Genomic DNA, 26,632 nt, shown 5'->3' with positions numbered 1-26,632 from the left:
TGGGTCCCAGTAATGATTAAATGGGGATCCTGAAAAGTCAAAGGTTAAGAACCTCTGCCTTATGCCATGTCTCCAAATGGATTCTCTGATATACCTCTGTGTGAAAGTTTGTGCATCTGCTGCTGGCAGTACCCCTTTTTAATATTGAGACTATTGGCAGCCGTTATAAATTTCTTTGTATCAAGTTGTTGGTACCCGAACAAGTAGACTAATATATTTAATGTCTGTTTTTCAGTGTAGAAAGACACAGGTTCATAGTTAAAGTACTGGATTTGACATAATGACTGTAGTACAGGTTCTAGCAGTGATACCAGCAAGGAATTTACTTTGCTTTTATAAGATGCGTGGTGTAGTGTTCCGCCTCCCTTTTTAGGGTCGAGCCTGCGTCGCATGCGTATCGCTAGCGAGACGCTTTAGGGATTAGAAAAGGGCTCCGAGCACTGTCGACGTCATGTCAGTGTCTTTCATTGGCAAGTTGGCGTGCCTGTTAGAATCCGCTTCTTTTCATTAGTGGAAGGTACGCATACGTCATGCCTTTTCCGGTGGTTAGCCCTCCTCGAGCGCAGCGACCAAGTACAGAAAACATGCGAGGCTCGCTGGGTTTGTGGATTACTTTTTCTCTGTTTTCGCAGTGCGATCTCACTGGGCAGAAGTCCAGCACTTCGCATACTAGCGACTTGTTACTCAGTTGTTCGCAGTTTTGCCGATACTTTTATTAGTGTGAACTGTAGCAGCGCGATCGCACTGTTTTTGGTTTTTTTTTTTATGCAAGAAAAATCCGGTTGGGAGTTTACAACTGTGAACAGCTGTAACTCCGACAAATGCTAGACCCTAGTGCATTGCAAATGCTTGTTTTTTTTTTTTGTTGCAAAGAAAACTTTCCCAGATTTGTATCGGAGGGGTGCACAAAGAATAAACTATACAAGGCTCTACTGTTTGTTCTTAATGCTATGATTTATGGTAATCTCCTCTGTGCGGTAAGGTCTGCACTTGAACCTAAACTAGGTAACAAATGCCCAGTTGCTGTTCACTCCCCGTTGTTATGTTGACTGGTGTTTGACACTCTGTTCAAACAAATTTTTACTAACCGTTCCAACCACCTTTTCTGAGCATCCTGTCTTGGTTCTTGAGCAATTTACATTTAAGAGGGAGTCTACCTGGGCTGCATGTAAAGAGTTCCTATCTTCCAGATAAGGAAATATATCCCTTGTTGCATACACTTTGTGTCTATCATTTTACTTGCTACCTGTTTTAAAGGCATCCACAGGCTATTCGAATACTTGTCAGATTTGCTTCTGGTGAATTAGCAGACCGTGCCATTTTGATGAGCTAATCCAGTTTATCACACACACGCACCTTAATCTGGTTTTAGCCGTGCCCATGCAAACTACTCAAGCCTATTATATTTGTAAATTAGAACTCTGTTCAGAAGGCAGGTTTTCTAGCGGCCTTTACCACAGCAAGGAAGCCTTCAGCACCACACCCTCCTCGTTAATTTTTTTTTCTCCAGAAAGGAGGTGATGTGGCACATTTGTTTTGTTTGTTACCAAGGATATTTTGGCTGCCAAATAATTGGAATCTATTGGTCTCATTTTCAGATACCAAAAACTTTAGAGTCCCACTAACGTTTGTGTTATTTCTGGACGAAAATAAAGAGTTAAACAATTCTCTAGCTCTTGTTTATACATGGTTGTAATGCCCTGCATAGGTTTCTGCCCTCGCCATTTTGTTGTCTTATAGTATTTTGCCTCTTACTTGGCCATGGACTTCTCTAGAAGCAATTTATGATGCACTTCCCATGTTCTGGACAGAGTCTGGGTTTCATAGTGCATGCGTTGGGTAGGAACCTTTTAATATAGCTGTTTGACCCAGTTTCTCTAAACGTTACCATTATGAAAGAAGCAGTGATGGCTTTCAATAGGCCTTCAGTGTTTGAAGCTTGACTTGTGCCAATAGTACAACATTACCTGTGAATTATTTGCTTGATAGTCCTATATGTTGGAAATCAGAAAGTATATGCTAAGACAAAGTGAATGATTTAGTTTTGCTGTCTGAGGTACAGTTGTGTGCGTTGCCTACTGTTATTGGGGCTGAACTTTCCAGTGCACCCAGCATTGGTCCACAGTCTAGTTACAAGCTGCCTCACTACTGGCAATGTGAGGTGGCTTTGCGTGGGATGAGGTTGGTTGCAGGCTATGCAACATCGGGCATTTCAGCTGTAATAGCTATATCATGTACAGTTGTGGTGCACCTTGCAGTATTTGGTCCTGCTGGGTTGTGGTACTTGATAGTACTATTCTGCCCCTGGCAAACTAAACGTTCTGTGGTCAATATCTCTCATTTCACGATCCATGTACATACATGAAATTGAATGACCCAGTATAACAACTGCAAAAAAGGAATAAACACAAATTAAAAAATATAATGCAAATATTTTGTCTGTTTTGCAAAGAATGTTAGAATGGAACTCCATGCCAGAACTAGTCAAGATACTGAAGTGGTGACCATGTAGGTTTTGGCTAGAGATTTTGTGTAGTTGTAGCGGAGAGTAATCCATGTCCGAGTGCAGAAATAGACGATGGGACTTAGCTGAGCAGTTGGGAGTTACATTCCATTATGCTTTTTTAGACACAGAGGTGTAAATACTTGGATGTTTATGTTCTGTGACTTAATGTTTCTCTTCTGTTACACAAATGCTCATGCAGACAAAGACTATTAAACGGGACATCTACAAGGTTGGCATATTCTTCCTTCTTAGGTTGGCACTGCTGAAGAAGAGCGGCGAAGAAGACTGGAAAAACAGGCTTAACAAAAAGCAGGAGTACAGCAAGGTGTCCATTATAGAACGCAGCATCCTCACGCAGCGGCAGGAACTTGAGCAGTCCCTTAAAAAGAAGGTAAATATAGCCATGTTAGGAGACATTCAGCCTGGCCCTCTGTTTTGCTTCTGGATGGAACAGTGTACAAAGCATGACCTGCTTTAGCTTGTCGCGCAGAAATAATTTCAAAAACATTTTTTGTCTGCACCCGGACATGCTTTCCCCGCTGTTTCATAACAGAAGTAAAGATACAGTTATGGCCATTTTCCGATCAGTTGCTTTTAAAATATGAAGGTGCAACTGGAGAAGCTTTTTGCAAATAAATTGACTTGAGCTGTTGGCTGTATGGGCTTTGATTGTATTCAGGGGTTAGGTGAGTGGTAGAGGGCACTAAAGTGCAGCAGTTATTAGTATTAATTGTGACCTGGCAGTTGGTGAGTTGCGCTGCAAGATCCCTGCAAATGTTGGCTCAATAGTAGCTTTACACAGTGGCATGGTTTGGGAGCTTAGTTCTATAAAGCAGCAATAGTTGTAATCTGAGTCTACATATAAAAGTAATAAAGAGGTGGTGCTGTGGAGCAGAAGGGAATGGGACCGAGAGGTGTCAAATGTAGTACGTTGGTGACGACACTAGGTGACTGAGGAATGGGTGTTTGTCAGGAGTACTTGAGAGATTGGTGGTAGTCAGTAGCATTGGGAAACTGATTTGTGTGGCATTTGAGGGAGTGAATGGAAAATCGCCTGGGGTCATTATTAGCACGTTTTGTTCCGTGGAAGCGAAGTACGGGTGATGAGCAATTCATTTGAGTGGGAATAGATGCAGGTGTGCAAAAAAGTTGTGAGTGGTCGATTAACATGTCTAAGACTATAGAGAACAGAAGGTGTAGTTCTAAGCACTATCAATTATTGGGACGTGCCCACTGGTAAAAGTTTACTGCTTTGTGGGGGATCATTTTGTATTTTGAGTCCTTAAACTAGGTTTCCCACTTGATAGATAAACATGGCCTCTAAGAGAGCAAGATATACAATATATTCCTGCACTTTCATGTGAAGCAGCTAGTTATTGATTCCAGCTACAGTCAATGTTCTACATTTTTTAACCTTTTTATCTCATTTGTAGTGCAAGTCAATGTGAATGAAATGCATGCATCTTGATATTGCAAATAAAGCCATTGTTTAATGGAGAAAGACTATATGGAATGTCCTGTTTAATCCAAACCACTCTTAAGAATCACCTCAGTTCTAGTGGAAACTAAAGTTTGTACTGCTGTTACTTAGACCACGTGTATAGAAAAATTGAAACACAATATTTTGCTCAGTGTTATTCAGTGCAACTGTCAAAGCTTCTCTGACATATCAGTTGCCTATGTCTGGGAAGTTTAGTTATATCTTGCCAAAAATCGAAAAGAAGCTATTCATGCTGGCAGTGTCCACCATTCTTGTTCGCCATACAGGTGTTGAACTTAATTATGCCCTTTGTAATTGATTTTGCTAAAGACCTTCAAGCTGTTAGTAGGGGGTTCCTAGGATAACTTGTCATAAGTGATTATTCTTAAATAGTTAAATTCACCTACTCTTTCCAATATGGGACACTACTGTAGCGGTAGGACATGTTTGACCATTTTCCAAAAATCAATGTGTTGGAAAATGGGTTATTGGTAAGGGCAGGTAGGTACCTACTAAGCAATAGGCCACCAACCTCCACTTAGGTCCAGTTAGGTCTCAGTAAATTAAACCCAGCTCAACCCTTGGCAGCTTGGCAACGAGCGCCAAGGCTTAACTTAGGAGACAGAGTGTAAAGCATTTAAATATCACAAAACAGTAATTAAATAAAACACAGGAAACAGTTTAAAAATCCAAAACCAATTTATAAACATAGATTATATTTTTATCTTTAAAATGGCACAAAAACGAATAAAATCAGATAAGGGGAACCGGAGATATGAATTTTTAAAGAATTGTTGTTTTCTAGCACCTAGAAACAAAAAGCGCCAATCTCGTCATCTGGTCGCACCTCGACCGGGGCAAACTCAAAGTTTAAGGCCGACCACGATGGAGCTCTGCTCGGCTACAGCTCGCGGGAGGCCTCGGTCAAAAAGTTTACCTTCGGACTTAGTCTCTTTTCTGAAGATTTTCTTCAATGGGACGAACCTGCCAGTCCAATCCGACCTCCTGGAACTCTTCTCCGGATACACGTCGCAGGAGCCCTCGGTGGAGATTTCTACCTTCGGACTTGGTAGTTTTTTTGAGGTGAAACTCCTTCGACAGGGGTAAACCTGGATCTTGATCCGACGTCCTTGGAGCCCTCCTCGGATACGCTGGCTGGGAGGTCCCGGTCAACTTTTTACCTTCGGACTTAGTCTCTTTTTCTGAGATTTTCTTCACCGGGACAAACCCGCAAATCAGGCCAGGTCGCGGTTGAGGCAAGCCGGCTAGAGTTGCCACGGCGGGTCGTTCCCTCTATGGAGCTTTTTTTCAAAAGTTCTCCAAACTTCTCGGTCTTCTCCCAGATGTTCTTTTAAGGTTCTTTTGGGGTCCACAGCTCACCCCAAGGGTCCAAAAGCTCTGACATGATCCTTGGGGGTGTGGACTACAACTCTCAAAATGCACCTGAGACAAACTCCTTTTTGGCCACTGGACAGTGGTCAGCTGGTTGATTTCTTTAGGAGTTTGTGCAGGGGACTCTGGTTATCAATTTTTCACCTGTAGCAAACAGGGAGTCCCTCCTTGAACCAGTTGAAGCCAGGCAAAGTCCTTCTTGTGGTGAAGCCCAAGTGTGCAGCTGGTGCAGTCCTTCTGAGTGCAGGTTCCAGGTACAGGCCAGGATTCCTTTGGTTCTTCCTTGTTGGAATCTGATGGGGATCTGGTAGGGAACTGAGGTATGGGTGCAGGTCTGCCAGTTTTATCCTTGCTCCAGGGTGAAAAACAGGGGGTCCTGATTTTCCAATCAGGCGCAGGGTCCTTCCCCCTGTGATGACCACTTCCTGGGAAGTGTGGCAAAAATCAATCCCAGGAGGCAACATTCTTCAAAAATCCATCATGGCTGAAAATGATTTTTGGAGGTTACATCTGGCTGAGCCCACCCACAGGTGTAGCTAAAGATCATAAACACACCCTTCTCCTGCCCTCTCCTAATCTAATCAAGAGGGCACCTAGTTGTCTGGGGTTGCAGGATGTGGGGGTGTTGCTGGGTTGCTCCAAATGTCCTTCTCTGCCTTTGAAGACCAGCTTGGCAGCCCTCCCCCTTCCTGCCTCACCATCTGCTGAGGGGAGATTCCCTCCCACAGGCACATCTTTGTGTGAAGCCAGGCCACTTCACACACCTCATCAAGGCAGCCTGACCAGGCTGCCAGAGGCTGGCCAATCTGAGCACAGCAGCAAAAACAATGCAGGACTGAAATTGGCATCTTTTCAGGTAAAGTTTAAAACTCTTTACCTGAACAAGTTATATTAAATCCAACAACTGGAAGTTGTGGGATTTATTATAACAATTAATTTGATACCAAACTCTCTGTATCTGTCATTTTAAGGGGACTTTTAAAATTAAAATAGTCTCCCCATTCTAGCCTATGGAGGTCATTCACTACAATGAGGGAAAAACGAATTTGTCTGGCTTATAAAACTATTTTTATTACGCCCCTGCTTAGTTACACGGCACCCAGCCCTAGGGGCACACAGGGCACACCTTAGGGGTGACTTGTATGTGAAAATAAGGTGGTTTAAGACTTTGGAACTACTTTTAATTCCAAAGTCGAATTTGCATATAACTTTAATTTAAAAGCAGCCAGCAAGGTAGGCCTGCCTTTAAAATGACACTGGGCACCTCAGCAGTGCACCTATGGGTGCACTACCTATGCTGTGGTCCCTAAACCTACGTGCCCTACCATATACTAGGGACTTATAGGTAGGTTGACTTAGCCAATTATAAATAGCCTAATTTGCATATTGATTTTACACAGAGCACAGGCCCTGGGACTGGTTAGCAGTACCCAGGGGACCATCAGAGTCAGGAAAACACCAGCAAAAAGTTAGGGGGCCTCTGCAATCAGCCCTGTTTTCTCACACAATGTTTTGCTCTTACCAGTTCACTCTGGTAGTTATCCTTTCAGTAAACCTGTAGACTGCCATGGACACACACATTACTCTGCTTTTGATTAAATTAGACCACTAGTCTGATTTACTCGATCCACTGTAGTAAATCCTTAATCCAATTCAGGAACAGATGGCGATACACTATCTTAAGATAAATCTAGGAAACCTGTCTTGATCAAAGAGGATTTCTCCTCCTGGTGAAACATTATTTGACATGATCAATATGTTTGCCTGTTTCCTAATGTAACGTGAAGATGGTTGTCCTCATTGATTTGATCCTTTGGTGCAAAATGTGTGGAGGTGGTTTTCTGTGTCTACCACTTCTGTTAGAGATTGTTTCTCCTGCATTTAGGGTTTTCATGGTAATAGACTGGTGTGTTTTGATGTTCGGTTATAGAAATCATTGTTGATAGCTCCCTTGTTAGCTGGGTAGTAAGCTGCAAAATATGACTTTCAGGTACATGTATGGGTTACTAAAGTTTGAGCATGTCTCCTCAGCCTGCTCTTTTTCTGTTAAATCTAAGGCAGCAGCAGCATATACATTCAGTGCCCAGGACTTTGCTCAAAAGGTCCTTCCTAGGGCCAGCACAGTCATCCTTGCCAATCTGATGTTTCTTAATGCCTGATGAGGCCTCTAAAGCGTGGGGCATTGCACCACCAGAAAATCCCATGATTCAGTTGTGCGTTTTGTGGCTTAGTCTTGTATTCTTTCAACTTTGAAGAACTCTGGCCCTGGACCAATCGAGTCCCTGTCAATTTCCAGTTCCTTAGGGCTTTAAAGACGTATTTGTTTTTCGATTTGCTTTTTAATACATTCATTCTGTGAACCTAACTGGTTTTGCTTCCCAACACAAAGATTGATTTGGGTGATCAATGCATTCTGTGAAGTAATTAAAAAACATGCATATGTCTAAGCTATCTTTTAATGTAATACATTCTCTCTGAATTAGAAGCTCTAGTTGTTTGCTGGTGCATTAACTCAGTGTAGTTCACAGCCACTGTGGCACAGGCCTCTAGAATGACTTGCCAAATTACATATAATTTTTCCACATTTTCGCCCAGTATACTGAGGGTTTGATTTATGTCCTATTCTTAACCAGCCTGCTCCACTTAATGTTGTCGCTCTCCAGTATCATCTAAAATAGGCATGTAGCAATACAGTTATATTTGAATGTGGAATCTCCACTTTTAGAGAAAAACCTGAAGTTTCCTTCTTTTCAGCTCAGCCCATGTTTCACCTATCCGTCTTATATGTTTAGCTAGCATACTTATCTTCACAGCATGCCACCTGAACGTAGAAACATCTGACCCAAGTCACATAATCTGCAAAACGTCCACCAGTATCATCCTGCGTATTACTACATTTCTTGATATCTTTACAGCAATCCTAATGAATTTAGAGTTGACCCTTGGTATTTTGAATTACGGCGGTAAGCTATATCTAAATTAGGTTCAAGACTTCATAAGTGAATAGTATGTGTGCAATATTTTTTGTAGAGTGCTCAAATCCTGTAAACTTCCAAATCACACAAATTGCTTTGAATCATTTGTCCTCTTTTCCTAATGTTCTAAATCAGTAAACTGGTGTTTAATGGGTAATTCTTTCTGCATATAATTTAACAATAAACATATTAATTTTGAGACCTAAATATCTTTGTCTCCTTGGGCCTTACGATATGTGAGGCACTCTATTGTTGGAGACACAAGTGCCGAATTCATTCTACAAGGAAGTAAGCCAGTACAAAAAAAGTAAAATGCACATTTCAGTGCTAATCACCAGACTTTGTTAGCAGTAGGTAATAGGCTTCTCTCGGGAAATTAGTGTAAAGTATTTTAGCAGCACCTTGTACACCCTTAAACTCAAATTATAAAGATAACATTCCCAAAAACTTTAGTTAATTCCCCAAAAAAAAAAAAATCCAATGGCACCAAAACAAAAAGTGGTAATTGGGTATCATGAAGTTTTGCATATTTAAAGAAAAACCTCCATCAAAACAAAGGACAAGGCCAAAGTCAAGGATAGTTTGTGGGACACAAGATGCAAGTTCCTATCGGCGCTTTAAGGCTTATCACAATGGTGCACAGGTTGGTCAGCATTTTCGCCTTTAGGATTCTTTTTTTTTCTTTTTCTGGAGATGGAAATCCTTCAACGGGCAAGCAGGACACTGCCCACTGAGGGCTCCATAGGTCTGTTACATTGAGTTTGGGGTCCGCCTCAAGCCCTTTAATTTTGGCACCAAAAGCTCCAACTAAGGCAAGCTTGTAAATCGTACTTCCCCCACGTCCTGTTTCCACTGGACTCAGATGACTTCTTCTGCTCTCATTGGCCTCTTCTTGGTGCTCTCAGTCTTCTAGTGGGGAAGGTTGGGAGTCTTGGAAGAGCAGGGCTTCAAGAGGTTAGAGACAGAGTTTCTATGGTCCTATGAAGTCCTGGAACATAAAACCAAACCACTCTGAGCTGAAGAAACAGGAGAATCTTGACAACCATGATTGCACCTTTCCCAGGTAGGATCGGCAGCTTGACCTAGTCCTCCATGAGTGAAAATCTGTCAATTTTTTGGGGAAAGGTTAGTAATTACTTCTAAAAAGCCCCAAATGCTCCTGAACTTCTAAACTCTTCATGGAATCTGTACTACAGATGCAAAGGGATAGGGGTCAGGTGGTGGGGGGGGGGAGGAACTGATGGCTCTACCCTTCTTACTTGGGTATGTCCACATTCTAAGTCCATTCTGACTGCTTGCCAATTCCTCCTACACTGTGCCCTCTTGTCAAGGATTTCCAAAAAAGTAGAAGGTAAGCGTCTCTTACCCCCAGAGAATATCCCCAATCTTGTATACAAGGCAAGTAGGATTTCATGGCCTCGTCCTCTCCCAAGCAGACTTTTTATTCCAGTCTTCTCCAACTCTAGTAAGTTCCTGCAATGGCCTCCTCGCATCTTTTCAGTGTTCTTTTAACTTAGGTCAAACACATTCAGAAAACTCTATCCAGAACACAGAACGATGTTATGGTTCCTGGACTCTCCTTCCCCACCCTTTGTTATTGCTATTATAGTGAGATGCAACTCTCTTCCAGCAAGTGGAAAACCTCCTTACACTGCTCCTGTTCCTATGCTACGACCTGCTGTAGGATGACCACTCTGCTGCTTTTTGGCTAGGTTTGTGCTATGAATATGCACATATGTAATGAAGAGCCAGCCTTGCTGTGAAAAGGCCAGCTTCAAAAACTATTTCTCGCTTTTCACATAAACTTGCAGAGTTCCTGCTTGCTCTGTGTGGTCATTTGATATCAACTTCTCCCTCTTGCAATTCCTCAAATAAGTGTAAGTTGATGTTTCTGTAGTTAGCTTTCCTGTCTTCTTTCCAGGAATGCTCTAGCTGGCCTAACGTCTTTGTTCTGCAAAAAGACTCTGATGGGGTTGTTCATACCAATTCAAGATTAGATCTATACCAGGGAAGTCCAGTTACACTTACTGCTGGAGTGGAGTGGAATGCAGCTTGAGCTTCAGCAAGGTAGGGAAGTCCAGGCTGCCTCGCAGCCATGTTTGAAAGTCTCATCTGGGTGGTGCAATATCTTCTTTGCATCCCACTCTGCTCTTGCGACATGGGTGCGTTCTTGAACATTAACCAGGCACAAATTACCTAATTGCGAGCAGAATTCACGCTATATGTTTAATGTTTAGAGTATTAAAGTAGTGGAGCACAGACAAGGTCACCAGCGGCGGAATCTCCTTTAGGGCCGGATAACATCACCTACCCTGCTGCCAGCACCAAAAAAATTAAGAATAATTTTTTTTATTACTGTTTTCTTTTTCAGTGCAGCCAGCCTGAGCCATTTTTGGGGTGGGCCATCAATGGTGACTGGCAGCAGGCGAGTAGGAGTGGTGGTCACTCCAATTTAAAGTGCATGTGTCACTTTAGCCGGCTGTCTTGCGGCGGCCAGTCTGACATAGCGCACTTTAAACCTCTCCACCCGAGCTGTCTTAGACAGCTAAGTTGGGAGTAGGCATGTGTCTCACTGGCCTGAAGGAGCATCAAACCAGCATGCTCCAGCCAATCCTGGTGCTTCTCTCATGCTGTCTGAGCATCATGAGTGCAGCGCCATGATTGGTAGAGGGGAGTTGGCCCAGAGACCCCTTGCTCCTGGCTACGGGCCGGAAAGGATTGGAGTAGGTAGTTGTTATTTTTTTAATTTAGTGTTTTGTTTTACACACTGCTAGCCAGTGTGAGAAACTCTCACTGCCTTCAGCCTTAACTGCAGAGCTCTTACTCGCGGCCCATTATAAACACTGCTTATGACGGACCACGATTGAGAGTTTTGGGGGTTTTCCTAAGGGCATTCCTGATCGCCCCACCGCACTAAACAGGAATTAGCCGCCATTGAAGGTCAGATGAATGAGATCTAGGCCAAGATTTCAGTGGTTCCTTAGGATATTTTGGAGTAATTTCGGTAGGCTTGGCGTGCTATTATCATAGTTCTAAAATGAAACCTCACGTTTGGAAAGAACAGATGCAACATTTAAGCAGAAATGTAAACATGTATGTCTCAGTGAAAGAAGTTGTACATCTAACCAGCTCTGCTTTGGTAGGCTACATGGAAACCACCTCTGAATGTGTCTGCTTTGAAGATGCTAATATTCCTAACTGTGAGGCTTCATGGCCTCAAGCCGTCATCTTTTTATTCAGAAACATTCCTGAAGTGTGGTTGGAGTGCCATGTTGAAGCCCTTAAAACACCCATGTTCAGTGGAGTACCTCTGGTTGAACACCATCATGACAGTGATGTTTGTTTGCTGCAATACCATGGGAAGGTAGTCTGAGTACTTTGCCAAAACCACATAATTGGAGACACCCAGTGACTGAATATATACCATCAAGCTAGCTTTGGAGGTTTGCAATGGTTAAATCTGGAAGAGCTTTTTTATTTATTTATTGATGACAATCTTGCAGGTCTGGCACATATCAGTAAAGTAAGGTAGGCTCATTGTGCCCTTTATGTTCCAGATGCATTTTAGTGTCTGGCTTAATTTTTGTGCAAGCAGAGGTGGTATTTTGCACATTGAGGGAGAAGAGGGCGCTCTCGGGTATTAGTGACTAGACCAAGGAAAATGGAACAAATGTTTAGTAAATCCTAATGCTTTAACTCTTCACTTAGATTTCTCCTGCTTCTAATTGTTGTAGTCATTTGCTTGAATAGTGGGTTATGAAAAGTTCCTCGAGTGCCTGTCTAATTACTTAAAAAAAAAAAAAGTAGCAGCATACCTTTTAGTCCTACTACAAGGTGGCAAACTGTTCAGGCAAATTCTCATGGGTTAGTAGTGTTGGAGCTTCTACTGGTGAGTAACTACGCTTATTCATGCTTTTTTTCCTTTTGCTCTGTCACCACTTAAATACCATGTGAACAACAGATGTGTTGCTTATAATGGGAAATGTTCCTTAAGGAAGTTATCTGTTCTTTTATTTTGATTTAATTCCATGTAAACTACCTACCAAAGCAAACTGTTCTTTCTCATAATTAACGGTTCGGTGTGGTTGTTGATGAGCATTGTGGCTCTTTTTGGAAAAATATCATCTGTGGTTTGAACTGAGACTTATTGGTCCCAGTTTCTAATTAACAGCACTTCTGTTTTTTCAAAATGTGGAATAAAAAGCCATAGCATGATTAGTTACAAAGGAGTGAATTGAGCACCATTGTTTTTGTTCACATTAGACTAACTGTGTTCGTTTGCATAGTAAAATCCTTTTAAGAATGTCTCTTGTGGCTACTGCGCTGATTACTCGGAATGATGCATGTGACCTCTAAAGCAGAAAGCCTTTCCAAAAATAGTGCACCGAGGTGACCTCTAAAGAGATGATTAGCTTGTGTAATCCCTTCACCCTCAAGGAGCACACTGCGGTACAGACGTGTTTGTGTGTGTTAGAGCATGCATGTGCGTAATGCTCACGAGTAAAGTGCTAACTAATGGAATATGAATGATCGACTCTGAAAAGACCACCTTTCCAGCATCCTGCAATGTTTCCTGTTTGTCATTTAACCTGTAGGAAGACGAAGGAATTAGCGATGATAATGCCATGTGTAATCCGCTTTGGGTAAGCCTGACCTCAGCGTGGGCTTTCGCTGAAGGAGTGCCTGGTACTCTCCTCTCACGTGCATCATGTTGCTTCATCTCATTCGCATAAGCTTGCATGAGTTCTGCATAGGACCATTCTGTGCTGTGGTTGGATACTTTGGTGGCAGCTGGATTAAGATGGTGTCATGTGATCTGTGTCCCCATCATGTCTTTATTGTCGCCTTATTTGTACGTGCAATTTGGATGCGCTCCATACTGGTGTTTTTTCTTGTCCTCCTATGATTGCTGCATTGAATAAGCAGGTTTAGTCATTATGGGTTTCTGGGCATTTAATCTCATTAAAACATGTCTGGTTCACACCTAACAACCTGCGAAATCGCATAATTTCTTATCTGACCCACACTTTCCTGTTTCCACTCTAACGCTCTTGCTTTGCTTCTGCCCTGTCTGTAGGAACCTGTCTTTGCTTCTACTTATTCTCCTGCTATACCTGCCACCCATAAATGCCAGCATTTTTTACCTATCACTCAGGTGAGGATTCGCTTGTGCTTTTCACCCTTGTGAGCATGGCCAGACCCAACGGCCTAGCATGCAGTTATATACCAAGCCAGGCATAGGTCTGCCCACAAAGACAACAAAAAATCACAACTTTGCAGCTAAATTCGATGGAGAATTCTCATCCTGAGATAGTCCGTAGTTACTTTTAGGAGGTTGTTTGAATAAAGGATATTAAGATTTTTGTTCACCGTAGTGTAGTTTTAACTGGTGTGAACGGCCTTTCCCACAATTATAACCAGAGCCCAAAAGTGGATGTGTGAAGGGAAAAGATCAATTAACAGCTGTTTCTGCTTGGCTGCATGTGGGTAACAAAGCACACTAGCTACCAAGTCTTTACGCACTGACTGAAAAAACGGGCACACAATACCAAATGTCTGCATGCAAAGGCTTCTGATTGGCTAAATTCTAATCCAGGCATTGATTTAAATCAGACTGAGCAATTTTGCCCATAAAAGACTTCATGGATGTGAAAACTATTTTCGTCTCCATCGAAACCTATCCTTAGTAAATATATAAAAATCCACTTGATCTGCATCTAGACACGATAGGTATCATAGATACATGCAGACACATTATTTCTATTCTTATTTATATTCCCATTCTTCTGTACTGCATTTGCCTATTAGTATGTACATTTGTAAGAAAAATTGATTGACGTATACTGTTTTTATTTTGTCCGCCATTCTTCTGGAACAGTCCGAACACATTTTAGCTGTAAAATCTCGTCATATTTATGAAATATCTGTTCAGTCCTTAAAATAATAGTTTTGTCAAGCCTTTGAAATCAAAGCAGTTAACTGACAGCGGTTGCAACTTGCATCAACTTTCCCTGAATTTATACTAAACTGCATAGCTTTTTCAGATGTACGTAATTATTAATAGTTTCTAGCTGAAACGTTTACGTTTTTTTTTTCTTTTTACAAGTTTAGTGACATAACAGTAGTGCCACTACATTGGAGGATTGCATATATATTTTACACATTACAATAGCAGACCAGGGACATCTTCGCCATAGCAATGATTCTAATCCCTTCTCTGATGTACACCACTCCCTCTTCCCAGGCAGTGCATAGGTTATTCTATTGTAGTTACCCTTCTCAAGGTCCTCTGTAGGGAGGATCAGTTATTTTCATCAGTATTTTTGACAGATCCTCCAGCACATTATCTGTTCAAGAGACCTTTGTATGTTTGTCTGCATGTGCCCATTCTGATACATCCTTTTCAGGGCTCCAAGAGGAGTGTGTATGGCAATGCATCTTTTTGTCAAGAGCATTCCCAGTGCCCACATTTGCAGCCTCATTTTCCATTGTTTCTCTTTTGGCTATATACCTATCAAATACGTTTTTCACAGCCATGCCAGTTGCAGCATTCATAGTGTCTGCCACCTCATTCCAGAAGCACTCCACCATTGTGCACACCAATGTCACATGCAAAAGGTCATTGTTGGAAATTGGGTTTCTGGTTGGCTGAAGTATGCACTATGTTGAAAGCTGGAACCACAGTTCTAGTCGGGGTAAGTCAGATACAGACCATAAATTAACCTGTTTACCCTTTGGTAGCTTGGCACAGAGCAGGCAGGCTTAATTTATGAGGCAATGTGTAAAGTGTTTGTGCAACTTTTAATGTAGCAAAACATTGCAACCACCACACAAAGATACCGCACCTGTTTAGAAAAAGAAGAGCTTAAGATAATGAACACACCAAGACTGAAACAACAAAAATCAAATAAGTAGAAGTAGAAATATCAATTTTTAAAGAATATGCGCAAGTATAGTGCTTAGAAACATAAATTGCCAACCGGGACTATCTGGTTACACTTGACCAGGTCAAATCTGAAAGTATAGGTCAACCATGATGGTGGGTTGGTCCAATTCAGGGACCAACCTTGCCCGCTACAAAAGTATGTTTGGATGGCAGATGTTTCAACTTTGGAGACCTGATGAGAGGAGCAGAGGAGGTGATGCATTGCCTGCATCCAAAGGAATAAATGCTAATGCATCTGTTCCGAACTGCGCAGTCGAGGAAAATGATGCATTTTCGCTTAGCAGCCAGCAATGCAAAGTCCTCAAGCAGCAATGCGTCTGCGTTGAAAGAGATGCATTGGTCCCAATCGTGCAATAGCGGCGATGCATGGATTATGGCAGTTACAGCACTTTATACCTACTTCCAAGGGCCTGGGACTAGATTGTCACCACTTGACAGGGCAAGACTTGCAGCAAGCAAAGTCCAATTGCTGTGGGTGATAATGGGTCAGTCTTGTGTGTCCCTGAGACTTAATAAGAACAGGAGGCACGCCTTTAGTCACTCTGGGTTCATACGAGAGAGGTCCAGTCCTTCCTCAGCAGGGCAGAGGGCAGCACAGCAGAAAATATTTTCTTCCACAGCAACAGTTCAGAGTGGCAGCCCCTGTAGCAGCACAGCAGTCCTTCTTCCTGACAAAGCTCTTCACAGGTCAGAAGTGTACTGAGTTGGTAAGGTCAGATGGCCAGTTCCTATACCCAATGGTGCATCTGAAGTGGGGGTTGACTTTAAAGAAGGGCTTTGAAGTGCAGAGGTCCTCCATTCCTGCCATGGCTCCAGACTCGCTACATGAAGTTAAGCAGTCCTTTGTGTAGGGGCAGGACCCTGCCTATTCAGGTGTAAGTGTCAGCTCCTTCCTTCGATTCTGCCCAGTATGACCCATCAACATGTAGATTACCACTCAGTCAAACTTACCCTTCCTGAGTGAGGCTGTCTAGAGAGAATGCAGGAATCCAGCTGTCACTCCAGCCCACATGTGTATTGGAGACAGGCTGCAGGCGCACGGTCTAGGAACAGGAAAATGCCAACTTTATGAAAGTGGTGTTTTTGAAATTGTAATAGTAACCCATCTCTACTATTAAAGAGGATTTATCATTGTAATTCCATGTGTACTAAACATGACAGGTCCACTCCTTCTCAATCAGGAATTACACTTCCTTAAATGCAATAAGGAATCCCCAATGTTATCCTATGAGAGGTTTAGGCTTCACAGTAGTGTAAAACTAATTTGGGAGTTTTCCACTGCCAGGACATGTAAAACTTGAATGTCTTGCCTTTTAATTGCATATCACTCTTCCCTATGGACTACCTAGGGTCATATCTTAGGGGTAACGTGTGTAATAAAAGGAGTCTAAGTTTTGACAAGAGGTTTTAAATGGCAAATCAACATGAGTCATACTGCACACAGAGGCTCTGCAGTGGCAGGCCTAAACACGTTTAAAGGGCTGCCTAAGGTAGGGTGGGGATTGGCACAATCCATGCTGCAGACCCAAAGGTAGCACTTATTTTACTGGCACATGTGGTGCACTTTACTAGCTACTTATGAGTAAATTAAACGTCAGTTGTGGATACACCAATGTTACCATGTCTTAGAAGAGTGAGCACATGCACATTAGCACTGGTTAACAGTGGTAATGTGCCTAGAGTCTTAAGTTCAACAAAAGCAGATCTGCAAAAGTGAGGCAAAGAAAGCATAAAGTTTGGGGGAAGAACATCCTAAGGCTGACAGATCTAACAGTCTGCCTCAGGTGAACAACTTCTACCCGATGGGAACTACCTCCCAGGATAAATCAGGGCCAACCCAGGTCTGTTTTATGCAAGCAATAAAATGTAGTAGAAAGGCCTTATGATATATCTCCCTAACTTCCTCACATGCCTTCCTCCACTCACTTTCCGTAAGCTCTTTTGGGTCTCCCAGAGATCCCAAGCTTTTCCTGTGTCACCCCCTCTATAGTGTACAAACACTGCATATAATAGTTACCAGTTTCCTATATCCCATCATGTCCAATAATCTTTACATAACATGTTCAGCTGGAGGTTCAGGGCATGTGGTCCAAATGGGGATTACGACATGTGCCATCTTAGCATACTGTAGAAATTGTCCTGTTCACAACACAAATATACTGTGCCTGTTCAAACATAATGAATCTATCTTAAAGGAACAAATACCCACTCACCAAGTATCCACAATCTTGCCTGGCACAGAATGACATTTCCTTTTTCATATCTTTTTAATGGCTTTAGATACCAGCAAAGAATTTCCATAGCAAACGGGGACATCCTCAAAATCCTAAATATAACTGTAAGCCACAATTCCGCACGGGAAAGCTCATTACCAGGAACACCACACCATGAAAAAACTCCAGCAATGTGTGCTAAAAGCAGGTACCAGCCAAATGTGTCTGCCAATTACCCCCCTTCCATCCCAATGAACTACATGCTGCAGTTCCACTGCAGCTTAATGCAAAAATGTCAAGGAGATCTAAACCTCAGTCACCCAAGGGAGCTTTAGTGTATACAGCTTAACCCGGCTCAGTTTCCCAGCCCATGCCAGAGCACCCGGTGAACCTTCAAGGGGCTGCAACGTGTCCATCCGAACATGCTAAATGTTTTGTAAAAAGTATAGTCCTCTCTGCAAAAACACAATTTTCACGACCAATATCCTGCCCATAATCGTAAATGGCCGCGTTCATTCCAAAAATCAAATCTGCTGAACGGCTTAAACCACCCACCATCTTACCTACATTAGGTAAATATTTGGCTTTCGGTCAGTGTGCTGCCTGCACCCCCAAATATCTGATGTTGCCTCTCACTCTAATACCAGTTCGGATGGGACGGCCTCCACGCCTTACCCCATCCTACTCACGGGGACCAGATGTAACTTACTACAATCAGTATGCAGTCCCAATACCGCTCTAAACTTCTCCGGTTTATCCAGTAAATGTGGGTACCGATCTAATCGCGATCACGTAAATGCACCAATGTGTCATCCTTCTATGAGGAGAAAACATGTGTTGTCTCCAGCCTGGGTACCCCCTGGAAAAAAAACCCTGTTGTAATCTGCATGCAGGGGGCTCAGCCACTAGCTCAAATAACAATAGTGATAAGGGGAAGACTCCCAGAGTTGACCTTGCTGCATTTCAATCTGTTTTTCGTTCACCCGTTCTTTATTCCATATCATAGGTTTGTCTTGATGTGGGAGCCACCTTCATATATTTGTAGGGTAGCCAATTTCTGCATGTAAGTTTTTTTTTTTTTTTTTTTTTTTTTTTTTTTTTTTTTACTTGCCCTAGTTTTGACCTGACTACAAGGACACCAGTTTTTTTTAATGGACACTAAGCCACAATTTCAATGGCAGACTTTGCCTTCATAGTATTTTTTTTCATTAGATAGCTGCTATAAGTGTTGTTTCTCAGATGTTCATAATATTAATAGCAGACAGGTTTATTCCGTTATTTTAGTTCCAGTTCCCAATAGTTTAGAATTATGAATTTTAATGCTCGACTTTAAATATTTTCCTGGCAGTACCCATCTAACCATAGTGACATCTGGCGTATAAAATCCACAGTTTGCAATTTACATTTTCTTTTGCAAAGAATCTGCCCAGTGCACATTTTTTCCAAAAGTATGAACACTAAATTCCTGTTTTGGAGCTGGTTCGCTACCCTGAATCGCACCAGTTTTTGCATCAGGCCAGTTAAAGCACTGCGGGCCTACTGCTGGCTTTCCGGGGGGCGTGGCTTTATCCTGGAGTGGCATATTCTCCTTGTCTGTTTTCTTCTCTCTCCTCTTTACTTTTCCGTTTTCTTTGTTTCCCTTCAAGGTTAGTAAAGATGGTGTGAGAGAATCCAGCCCTCTGGCCTTTGATGAGCGTCACCCCTGGAGATGGAAGGTGAAATGCAATAAGCATTGGTCTGTTGCCTCTGCAATTCTAACATAATCCTCTGTCTGGTCGTTTTCGAAAAGCAGTCTGTCAGTGTGTTTAACCATGAACATGTAGTGCATTTTGATTAACAGATTCTACGTATCTCCACGTATGACTATAAATTTACAACTCGTGGAAAATCCTCATACTGTAAACAGGAGCAAGTCGCCTGACCACTTGTGCATCTAACTGTAGGTTACAAACCAGTGTTGGCGTTTTAAATTAAACCGTCTTCCTGGGGAACTATCTCGCATGCCTGGTGCACCATAGTAGGAGCACATCTGTCCCTCACGTATGACGCCGGCCTTCACATCGAGGTCACAACACCTGGGCAGCCTTACATGTGGTCATCTGCAACCCTGGACAGGCATGTTTGTAGGGATGCACTGTCCTTCAGCCTAACGCCTTTTCCCAGCAGCAGCTTTCATAAGTACTGTATCATGTTCATTGTGAACTGTGCTGAGAACACATCCCAGCCTCTCGGTGCACTCCCAAGCTTCAAATTTAGGATGCTTATCAGCCTGAGCTAGCAGCCCTCCTAATTGGGTGGGAAGATTGACGTTCTATCTAGTTCTCTAGAATTTGGATGTGATATAAATGCCCATTGGAATATGTCGGTACATAAATGCTGGATTTTAGCTGCAAAGGGAAACTAAAATCGAGGGCTGTGTAGTGACATCAATATTTGAAACTAGATAAGTCTGTTTCTGTGACTACAGCATAAACCAGTCTGACCATAAGTCACACCGATGTGAAGTTCCTGTTAATAAAGATTTAGCTGTGTAGCAATCATGTTCTCATCGACGCAGTCCTAGCAAAATTATTTCGGGGCTTTTATAGTCTGTATTCTTAAATCTGTAGACTATGCTGGAATTTAAGGTTTGAATTGAGAAAAGTAGAAATAGAACGGTAGCCAAGTTTGTTTATCTACCGGTTCTACCCCATTCTTGCACAACACATTTTCTAGTTCACATCTGTAGTAAAAAGGACAGCTGAACTGAGGCTCTAGTTTCGAAGAAATCGGCCAGTTATGTCCACTCATGCAGCATTTTGGTTTGTAGATGTACCTTAATGGCGTGGTAGACCATTGGCCCTTAAAAGACCACAATGTATCAACCTCCCCTTTTTTTGATTACCAACTGGTTTTGATCTGTCAGTCAGATAGCATAATGTAAGTTTTAGTAGTACCTTATAAATGGTCTTCCTCTGCCATAGACCAAATAGAACGTTTATTTTTGTAGGGTGGTTGAGTTGTAACTTGCATGCTCTTAAGGAAACATGTAGTAGAATGCTTTGAAAGTTCAATAATGTGTTGCTATTCTGCTCCTCACCAAAACCTGGTTAATTTAGCCTGTGGACAACCACATTTCTGCTGTTGCATAGGGTCTAGAAGCCCAATCAATGTCAATATGAAAAGTTCAGCCTATCGTCTGCCTTTGATATTAAGATGCATTAGGATGTGGTCACCTCTATAGCTGGTGTTTTGAGGTTGTAGATTCTCGATAACTCTATGGCAAGGTGGCATTAATCATACATGTTTTATGACCCGCTGTCTTTTAAACTTTGTATATCCTATTGGATAAGCCGGTTAGAATTCTTTTAGCTTTTTAACAGAGGTTAAATATTTTTTTCAAGGAATGTTGTGGCTTTTGTTTCTCATTTATGTGCAGTGCTGCTCTAGCTCATTAAAAAAGTTGTAAGTTCTTAATTAGCTAGCTCAAGTGCATACTGTAGAATCTTTGGTGTCCCCCCAAACCAGGATTGACTAGAGGGGAAACATGCCTGCATATGTCTGTAGCTTGCTGCCAGCTGATATTTGCCCTTTGTAACTTGGTTCAGCAAGGCCTGCACGTGAGTGAGGTGGAGCATTTTTTTGTTTGTTTGTTTGTTTTTTACATTATTTACTAATACAAATGTTAAATTAAGGCACCTTTTGATCGATTGGGGAAAAAACTTACCAGGCACAGCAAGGTCTTATTTTGATTCACTCTTATATAGGTGTGCCTTCAGTGGAATATGCTGATCATTAAGGAAACCCCTCTGAGTTTAATTAGGAAACTAAGTCACTTTTAAACGCAAGCTGCAGTAAAGAACTAACTGACTGACATTTGTCCACTGCAGCACACTACAGTGCAACATTACATGAAAATATACTTTCTATTGAAAATACAAAGATCTTGTATCATGTCTTCAACAGCGACCAGATCTTAATTCACATTTCTATACCGTGGTTGAAATAATTATTTTAGTTTTTGGCTGTGGACAAAAGGCTTGTCTCACATTTGTTTACAAGGTTTTCCCTTCCCATGCAGCGGACCGATGCCCATGAGTCCCACATGACCATCGAGGAGAGGAAGCACATGAGTATTGAAGAGCGGAAACATCTGATAAACATTCAGGAAGAAGCCTGGAAAACAAAGGGCCGAGGGGCAGCCAATGACTCCACACAGTTCACAGTAGCTGGCCGCATGGTGAAGAAAGGTCTGCATTCGAATCATGAGCCTATTTCTTTTTTTTTTTTTCCCACGGAGATGTACATTTGAGAACAATTGTCCTAAACATTGTTCAGATACCAGCCAATGTGAAATCAGGTTAACTGGATGTACAGTAGCAGGCTTTCGCAGCAGGAATGCCTTCTAGATTCACGAGCTGTGCATTATTGTGCCATCTAGTGGGTGGGTCCAGAATTGTTTCTACTTTAGATTTTTTTTTTTTTTTTCTTCTGGGAATTGATCTAGTGGAGCCAAGTAGCACTTACTACATATACCATAAACCAACAATTCCCCATTATCTAACCTCAGTTTTTTTTTGCTTTTCCGTAGTCAGTCAAAATCCCCCCAATTTTTTTTTCTCATATGGCCGAGTTCTGATTTCCTGCTTTGACATGTGTAGCCACACCTTGCTGGCTCTAATGTCATGATCCTTCCATTGAATAAGAAATTGTGAACCTTTACGTAACATTCAGCTTTCAGTTATTGTTAAATAACTGCAGTACAATATAGAACTGACTTGTGCAAGACCCGTGCAACTCCCTCACCGTCTTCTTCCACCACAAGATAAGACATCCATGACAGCTTCAACAGCCAGACCACCCCGCTAATCAGACTCCTCAGACTCTCCACCCACCTTCAACTATGACCCCCTGCTCGTCTGGGCAAACGTGAACGAAGACGACACAATCAAAACCATGGGCACCATCCACTCGATCTCCATCAGACCCATGCCTGCACCACATCTTTAACAAAGCAAGCGCCACCATCGCACCCCACCTCCGCAAAGTCATCAACATCTCCTTCGAGACCGCGACCTACCCCGATTGCTGGAAGCATGCTGAGATCAAACCGAGAGACCTCAAGAACTTCCGTCCCATCTCCATGCTCCCATTCCCAGCCAAGGTCATTGAGAAGATAGTCAACAGACAACTGACCCACTACCTCGAAGAAAACAGCATCCTGGATCCATCCCAGTCAGGGTTCCGCAGCAACCAGTACCGAAACCGCCCTCATCGCCACCACAGACGACATCAGAGCCCTGCTTGACAGTGGCAAAACCGCGGCCCTCATCCTCCTGGACCTCTCAGCCGCCATCGACAGTCTGCCACTGCATCCTACGCACACGCCTCCACAACGCAGGGATCCGGGACAAAGCTCTGGTGTGGACCACCTCCTTCCTCTCCGGTAGAACCCAGAGCGTCCGCCTACCCCCTTTCAGCACCGAAGCCTCCAAGATCTGCGGCGTTCACCAAGGTTCGTCCCTCAGCCCTACACATTTCAACGTCTACATGGCCCTGCTCGCCCACATCGTCTGGCTACACAACCTCCATATCATCTCCTACGACACCCAACTGATCCTCTCCCTCACCAAGGACCCCCTCACCAGCAATTCCAACCTCGACGGAGGAATGAAGGCAGTTGTCGAATGGGTGTGGAACAGCAAACTGAAGTTTAACTCAGATAAGACGGAGGTCCTCATCCTCGGCGCCAACCCCTCAGCCTGGGACGACTCCTGGTGGCCGACTGCTATGGGAGCAGCCCCAACACACACGCAACCTGGGCATCATCCTAGACTCAACACCCTCCATGACCAAGCAAGTAAGAGCCGTCTCCTCATCCTGCTTCAACACCCTCCGCAAGATCTACAGATGGATCCCCACAGATACAAGAGCAGTCACCCAAGCCCTCGTCCGCAGCAAACTTGACTACGGAAACGCCCTCTACGCAGGAGCCCCGGCCAACCTCCTCAAACGACTGCAACGCATACAAAACTCCTCCGCACGCCTGATCCTAGATGCCTACAGCCACATCACTCCCCTTCTGAGAGACCTACACTGGTCCCCATCAACAAAAGGATAACCTTCAAGCTCCTCACCCACGCACTCAAGGCGCTCCACAACACCGGTCCAGCCTACCTCAACAGACAACTCACCTTTTGCACCCCTTCCTGCCAACTCTGCTGAGCTGACCTCGCCCTCGCCCCCCCACCCCCAGTCCGAAGAGCGACTACCGGAGGCAGATCCTTCTCCCACCTCGCCGCCAAGACCTGGAACACCATTCCCTTGCCCCTACAACAGACCGAAGACCTGCTGACTTTCAGAAAGCGGCTCAAAACCTGACTATTTGAGCAGTAGCAGCACCCACCCCCCCACCACCTTGAGACCCTCATGGGTGATAGTGTGCTCTACAAATACACTGATTGAACTGGCATTATCCTAATCTTTTGAATTATTTAGTACCCTTCAGTGTTCTTTTGAAGGAGTCTCCAGATGTGTTTAGACTAATTTTGCTACTGCTTCTGTCACCAGAAGGTTTCTAGTCTCGGTCCTCCCTAGCTTCTTATTTAAGTGCTCACGAATACATTTGTGCTGGATTGATACATTCATGCCTGGTATGGCTTCAGCTTCTGATCACCCCCTTACCTCAGAAGACATTTAAAGACCTTGTACATGTCAAGGGCACTTGCATTTAGCTGAAGCCTGGTCATGTCCATACATAACCAGAAATTCACAGTGGTCTGATTTTCTGTTAGCCCTTGAAGCTGAAAAGTTATTATGCGTGATAACTTTCAGCTAAGCTTAGGTATTCAAGCCCTTTGCAACCTGAGTGTTTCTCACTCAGAGACCCAATTCACACAGCTATTTTTACACCTAAGTGCACTGAGGCAGCATTTGAGTCTAACATGCACTTTATTCACAAAAGATCAATTTGCACCTATAAAATGTTATGGCAAACAAAATGTCATCATGGGTCAGTTTTTCTTGTTTGTTAATATCGTACTGGGACACGTTGTGAGCATTCTAGAGGAAAATGGGTAGTGGGTTATGTACAAAAGGTGAACTCCCAGTAACGGCCATGTTTGTGGGTTTTCTTAGTTTTTTGGCAGCTGATTTCCCATCCTGTAAGCAGTTGATGCTTTATTCCAGTTAATGCAAAAGCAGATTGTTTTTTCAAGTAAGAAAATATTGAACACCATCAAAAATGGGTGGGCATGTAGAAGGGGTTGCGTTGTGAGGAAAGAAAGCTGGAAGAGGCAATGTAGCTGGACATTAAAATTCCAGATTTGTAAATGCGCATTCCATAATGCTGAAACATTAGCACAAGTGAGTACTGCTAGAAAGATGCGCAATCACAGCTTCCCAGAAGTACTCTAATTATTTTTTGAAGTCGAAGAAAGTTGGAAATTTGCTCAAAACATGAAAGTAATTCTACAGCAGGACATTTCTGACTTTTTGCAAATCGTGCAATTGCTAAAAGGGCACTTTGACTTCCTGAAATACTTTTGTTCAGGTTTGCCAGCCCATAGCTTTTCAGTTTCTGCCTTCTCCATATCTGAGGAAATTGCACAAACTGCAAAAGCCTCTACAGGTGTCATCATTAATACATTACCTGCGTAATCCATAAAACTACCATGGCTTAAAATATTAATGTCTCATGTAAGTGGAACATAAAGCTCTTTCACTGTGACCTCCCACCGATTCTAGAAGATACCATTTCTTACTCTGGCACTTAGCTATTGTCTGAGACATAAAATTTAACACAGCCTAATATACTTACATAAATGATGAACAGGCAGTGACGTGAATGTGGAAGCTCAGCTCACCTGTGTATGTTCGATGTTGAGTGTTTGTTTCACTGAACAGACGTATTGGTGAAGAACATGTGCACAATTCAGTTTGTACAGTTTTTCTCTCTGCTTGTTATTACTTAACATAAATTTGAAGCCATTTAAAAAAAAAGTTACATCCAAACGAGGAAGGGGATATTTAACAATTGATTTTGGTGTCTTAAACACAGCTGGGATTGAATGCGTGATGATTTAATAGCTGTCGTGTACTTCACTTCAAAGAACTTTTGGACAGTCTTTAGGCTAATTTCAGTGTCAAATTATTAAACTTTGCTTCCACGTTATTAATTATCCATTTATACCAAACATGTTATATATATATATATATATATATATATGTAGGTATTGTGTCCCTCTTTAAATGCACTGTTGGTATATGATCAATACTTTCTTCCTGAGCGATTAGTGTGTAATTTTCATTTGTACCTTTTAGCATTTATGTATCTCTTCAATAGAAGGTTTTGGTTGCCTGACTCTCAAAGCTGTCTTTGTTTACTAGGACTAGCATCGCCGACAGCCATAACACCGGTTGCAACTCCTCTCGCCTGTCGATTTAAGTCGAACACACCAATTTCAAAGCCATTTGAGGGTATGTTGAATTGTCCGATTTTTGTGTAGGACACATATTGATTTCGTGGCCTCTTGCTACTGATGAATGTCTGACTAGGTAGACATCTATTTGCTGTCTACGTTTTTCCAATGGTGTGGTCTCCCAAGAAGGTTTAATATTGAAACCTTCCTTTAGAAACTTGTTAGTGGTAAGCTACCACACTGTTCAGTTGGTTATGTCCGTTTGTGATCATCTGCACTTATCGCATTCTCACTTTCCTTTCAGAATTTGAAGCTACACCAGACATGCATTTGGAGTCTGACATGAAGCTGGATAAACTAGAATCGTTTTTGGGACGGTTACATAACAAAGGTGGGTGATGGTTGTCTTATAAGAAGTACATTCTCTACAGCCTTATGACCTTTCCAGACTATTTACTAGGGATACAGTGTGATCACATATAAAACTACTCTGGCACTTCGAGGTGATCTGGCACATGTTATCACACTACAATCCAATTTGTCCTTCGTGTGGAAGCCTCACGATGTGCACTAGAATGCTGTGTTAAAAGTGCTGTTTTGGCATTTTTGATATTTTGATTGTCAATTTTCTCGAGTTGGCCAATGTCATGCATGAGTAGATAGTCTTACAGAATTCTTTGTTCCCGTCTTGAGGCAAAAGTTAAGGCTACATCCTTAAACT

At 42.6% G+C, this 26,632-nt stretch overlaps 1 protein-coding gene across 19 annotated transcripts in view; it reads left to right on the top strand.

Annotated features, from left to right (window-relative positions):
* SVIL (supervillin) overlaps nucleotides 1-26,632 on the top strand; it is a 601,346-nt gene that overhangs the window by 405,956 nt on the left and 168,758 nt on the right. For 9 of the 19 annotated variants that reach the window (XM_069211277.1, XM_069211275.1, XM_069211283.1 and 6 more), the window contains 7 exons: nucleotides 2,759-2,897; nucleotides 12,949-12,996; nucleotides 13,431-13,508; nucleotides 19,159-19,227; nucleotides 21,573-21,741; nucleotides 25,880-25,969; nucleotides 26,216-26,302. In XM_069211277.1, the coding sequence (XP_069067378.1) occupies nucleotides 2,759-2,897; nucleotides 12,949-12,996; nucleotides 13,431-13,508; nucleotides 19,159-19,227; nucleotides 21,573-21,741; nucleotides 25,880-25,969; nucleotides 26,216-26,302 (680 nt within the window). The remainder of the gene's footprint in view (nucleotides 1-2,758; nucleotides 2,898-12,948; nucleotides 12,997-13,430; nucleotides 13,509-19,158; nucleotides 19,228-21,572; nucleotides 21,742-25,879; nucleotides 25,970-26,215; nucleotides 26,303-26,632) is intronic. The other 10 variants (XM_069211285.1, XM_069211284.1, XM_069211281.1 and 7 more) reach the window with 4 other exon arrangements.

Source organism: Pleurodeles waltl, chromosome 10 (genome assembly GCF_031143425.1).
Source record: "Pleurodeles waltl isolate 20211129_DDA chromosome 10, aPleWal1.hap1.20221129, whole genome shotgun sequence".
NCBI classification, from domain to species: domain Eukaryota; kingdom Metazoa; phylum Chordata; class Amphibia; order Caudata; family Salamandridae; genus Pleurodeles; species Pleurodeles waltl.
This window is presented reverse-complemented; position numbering and strand designations above follow the sequence as displayed.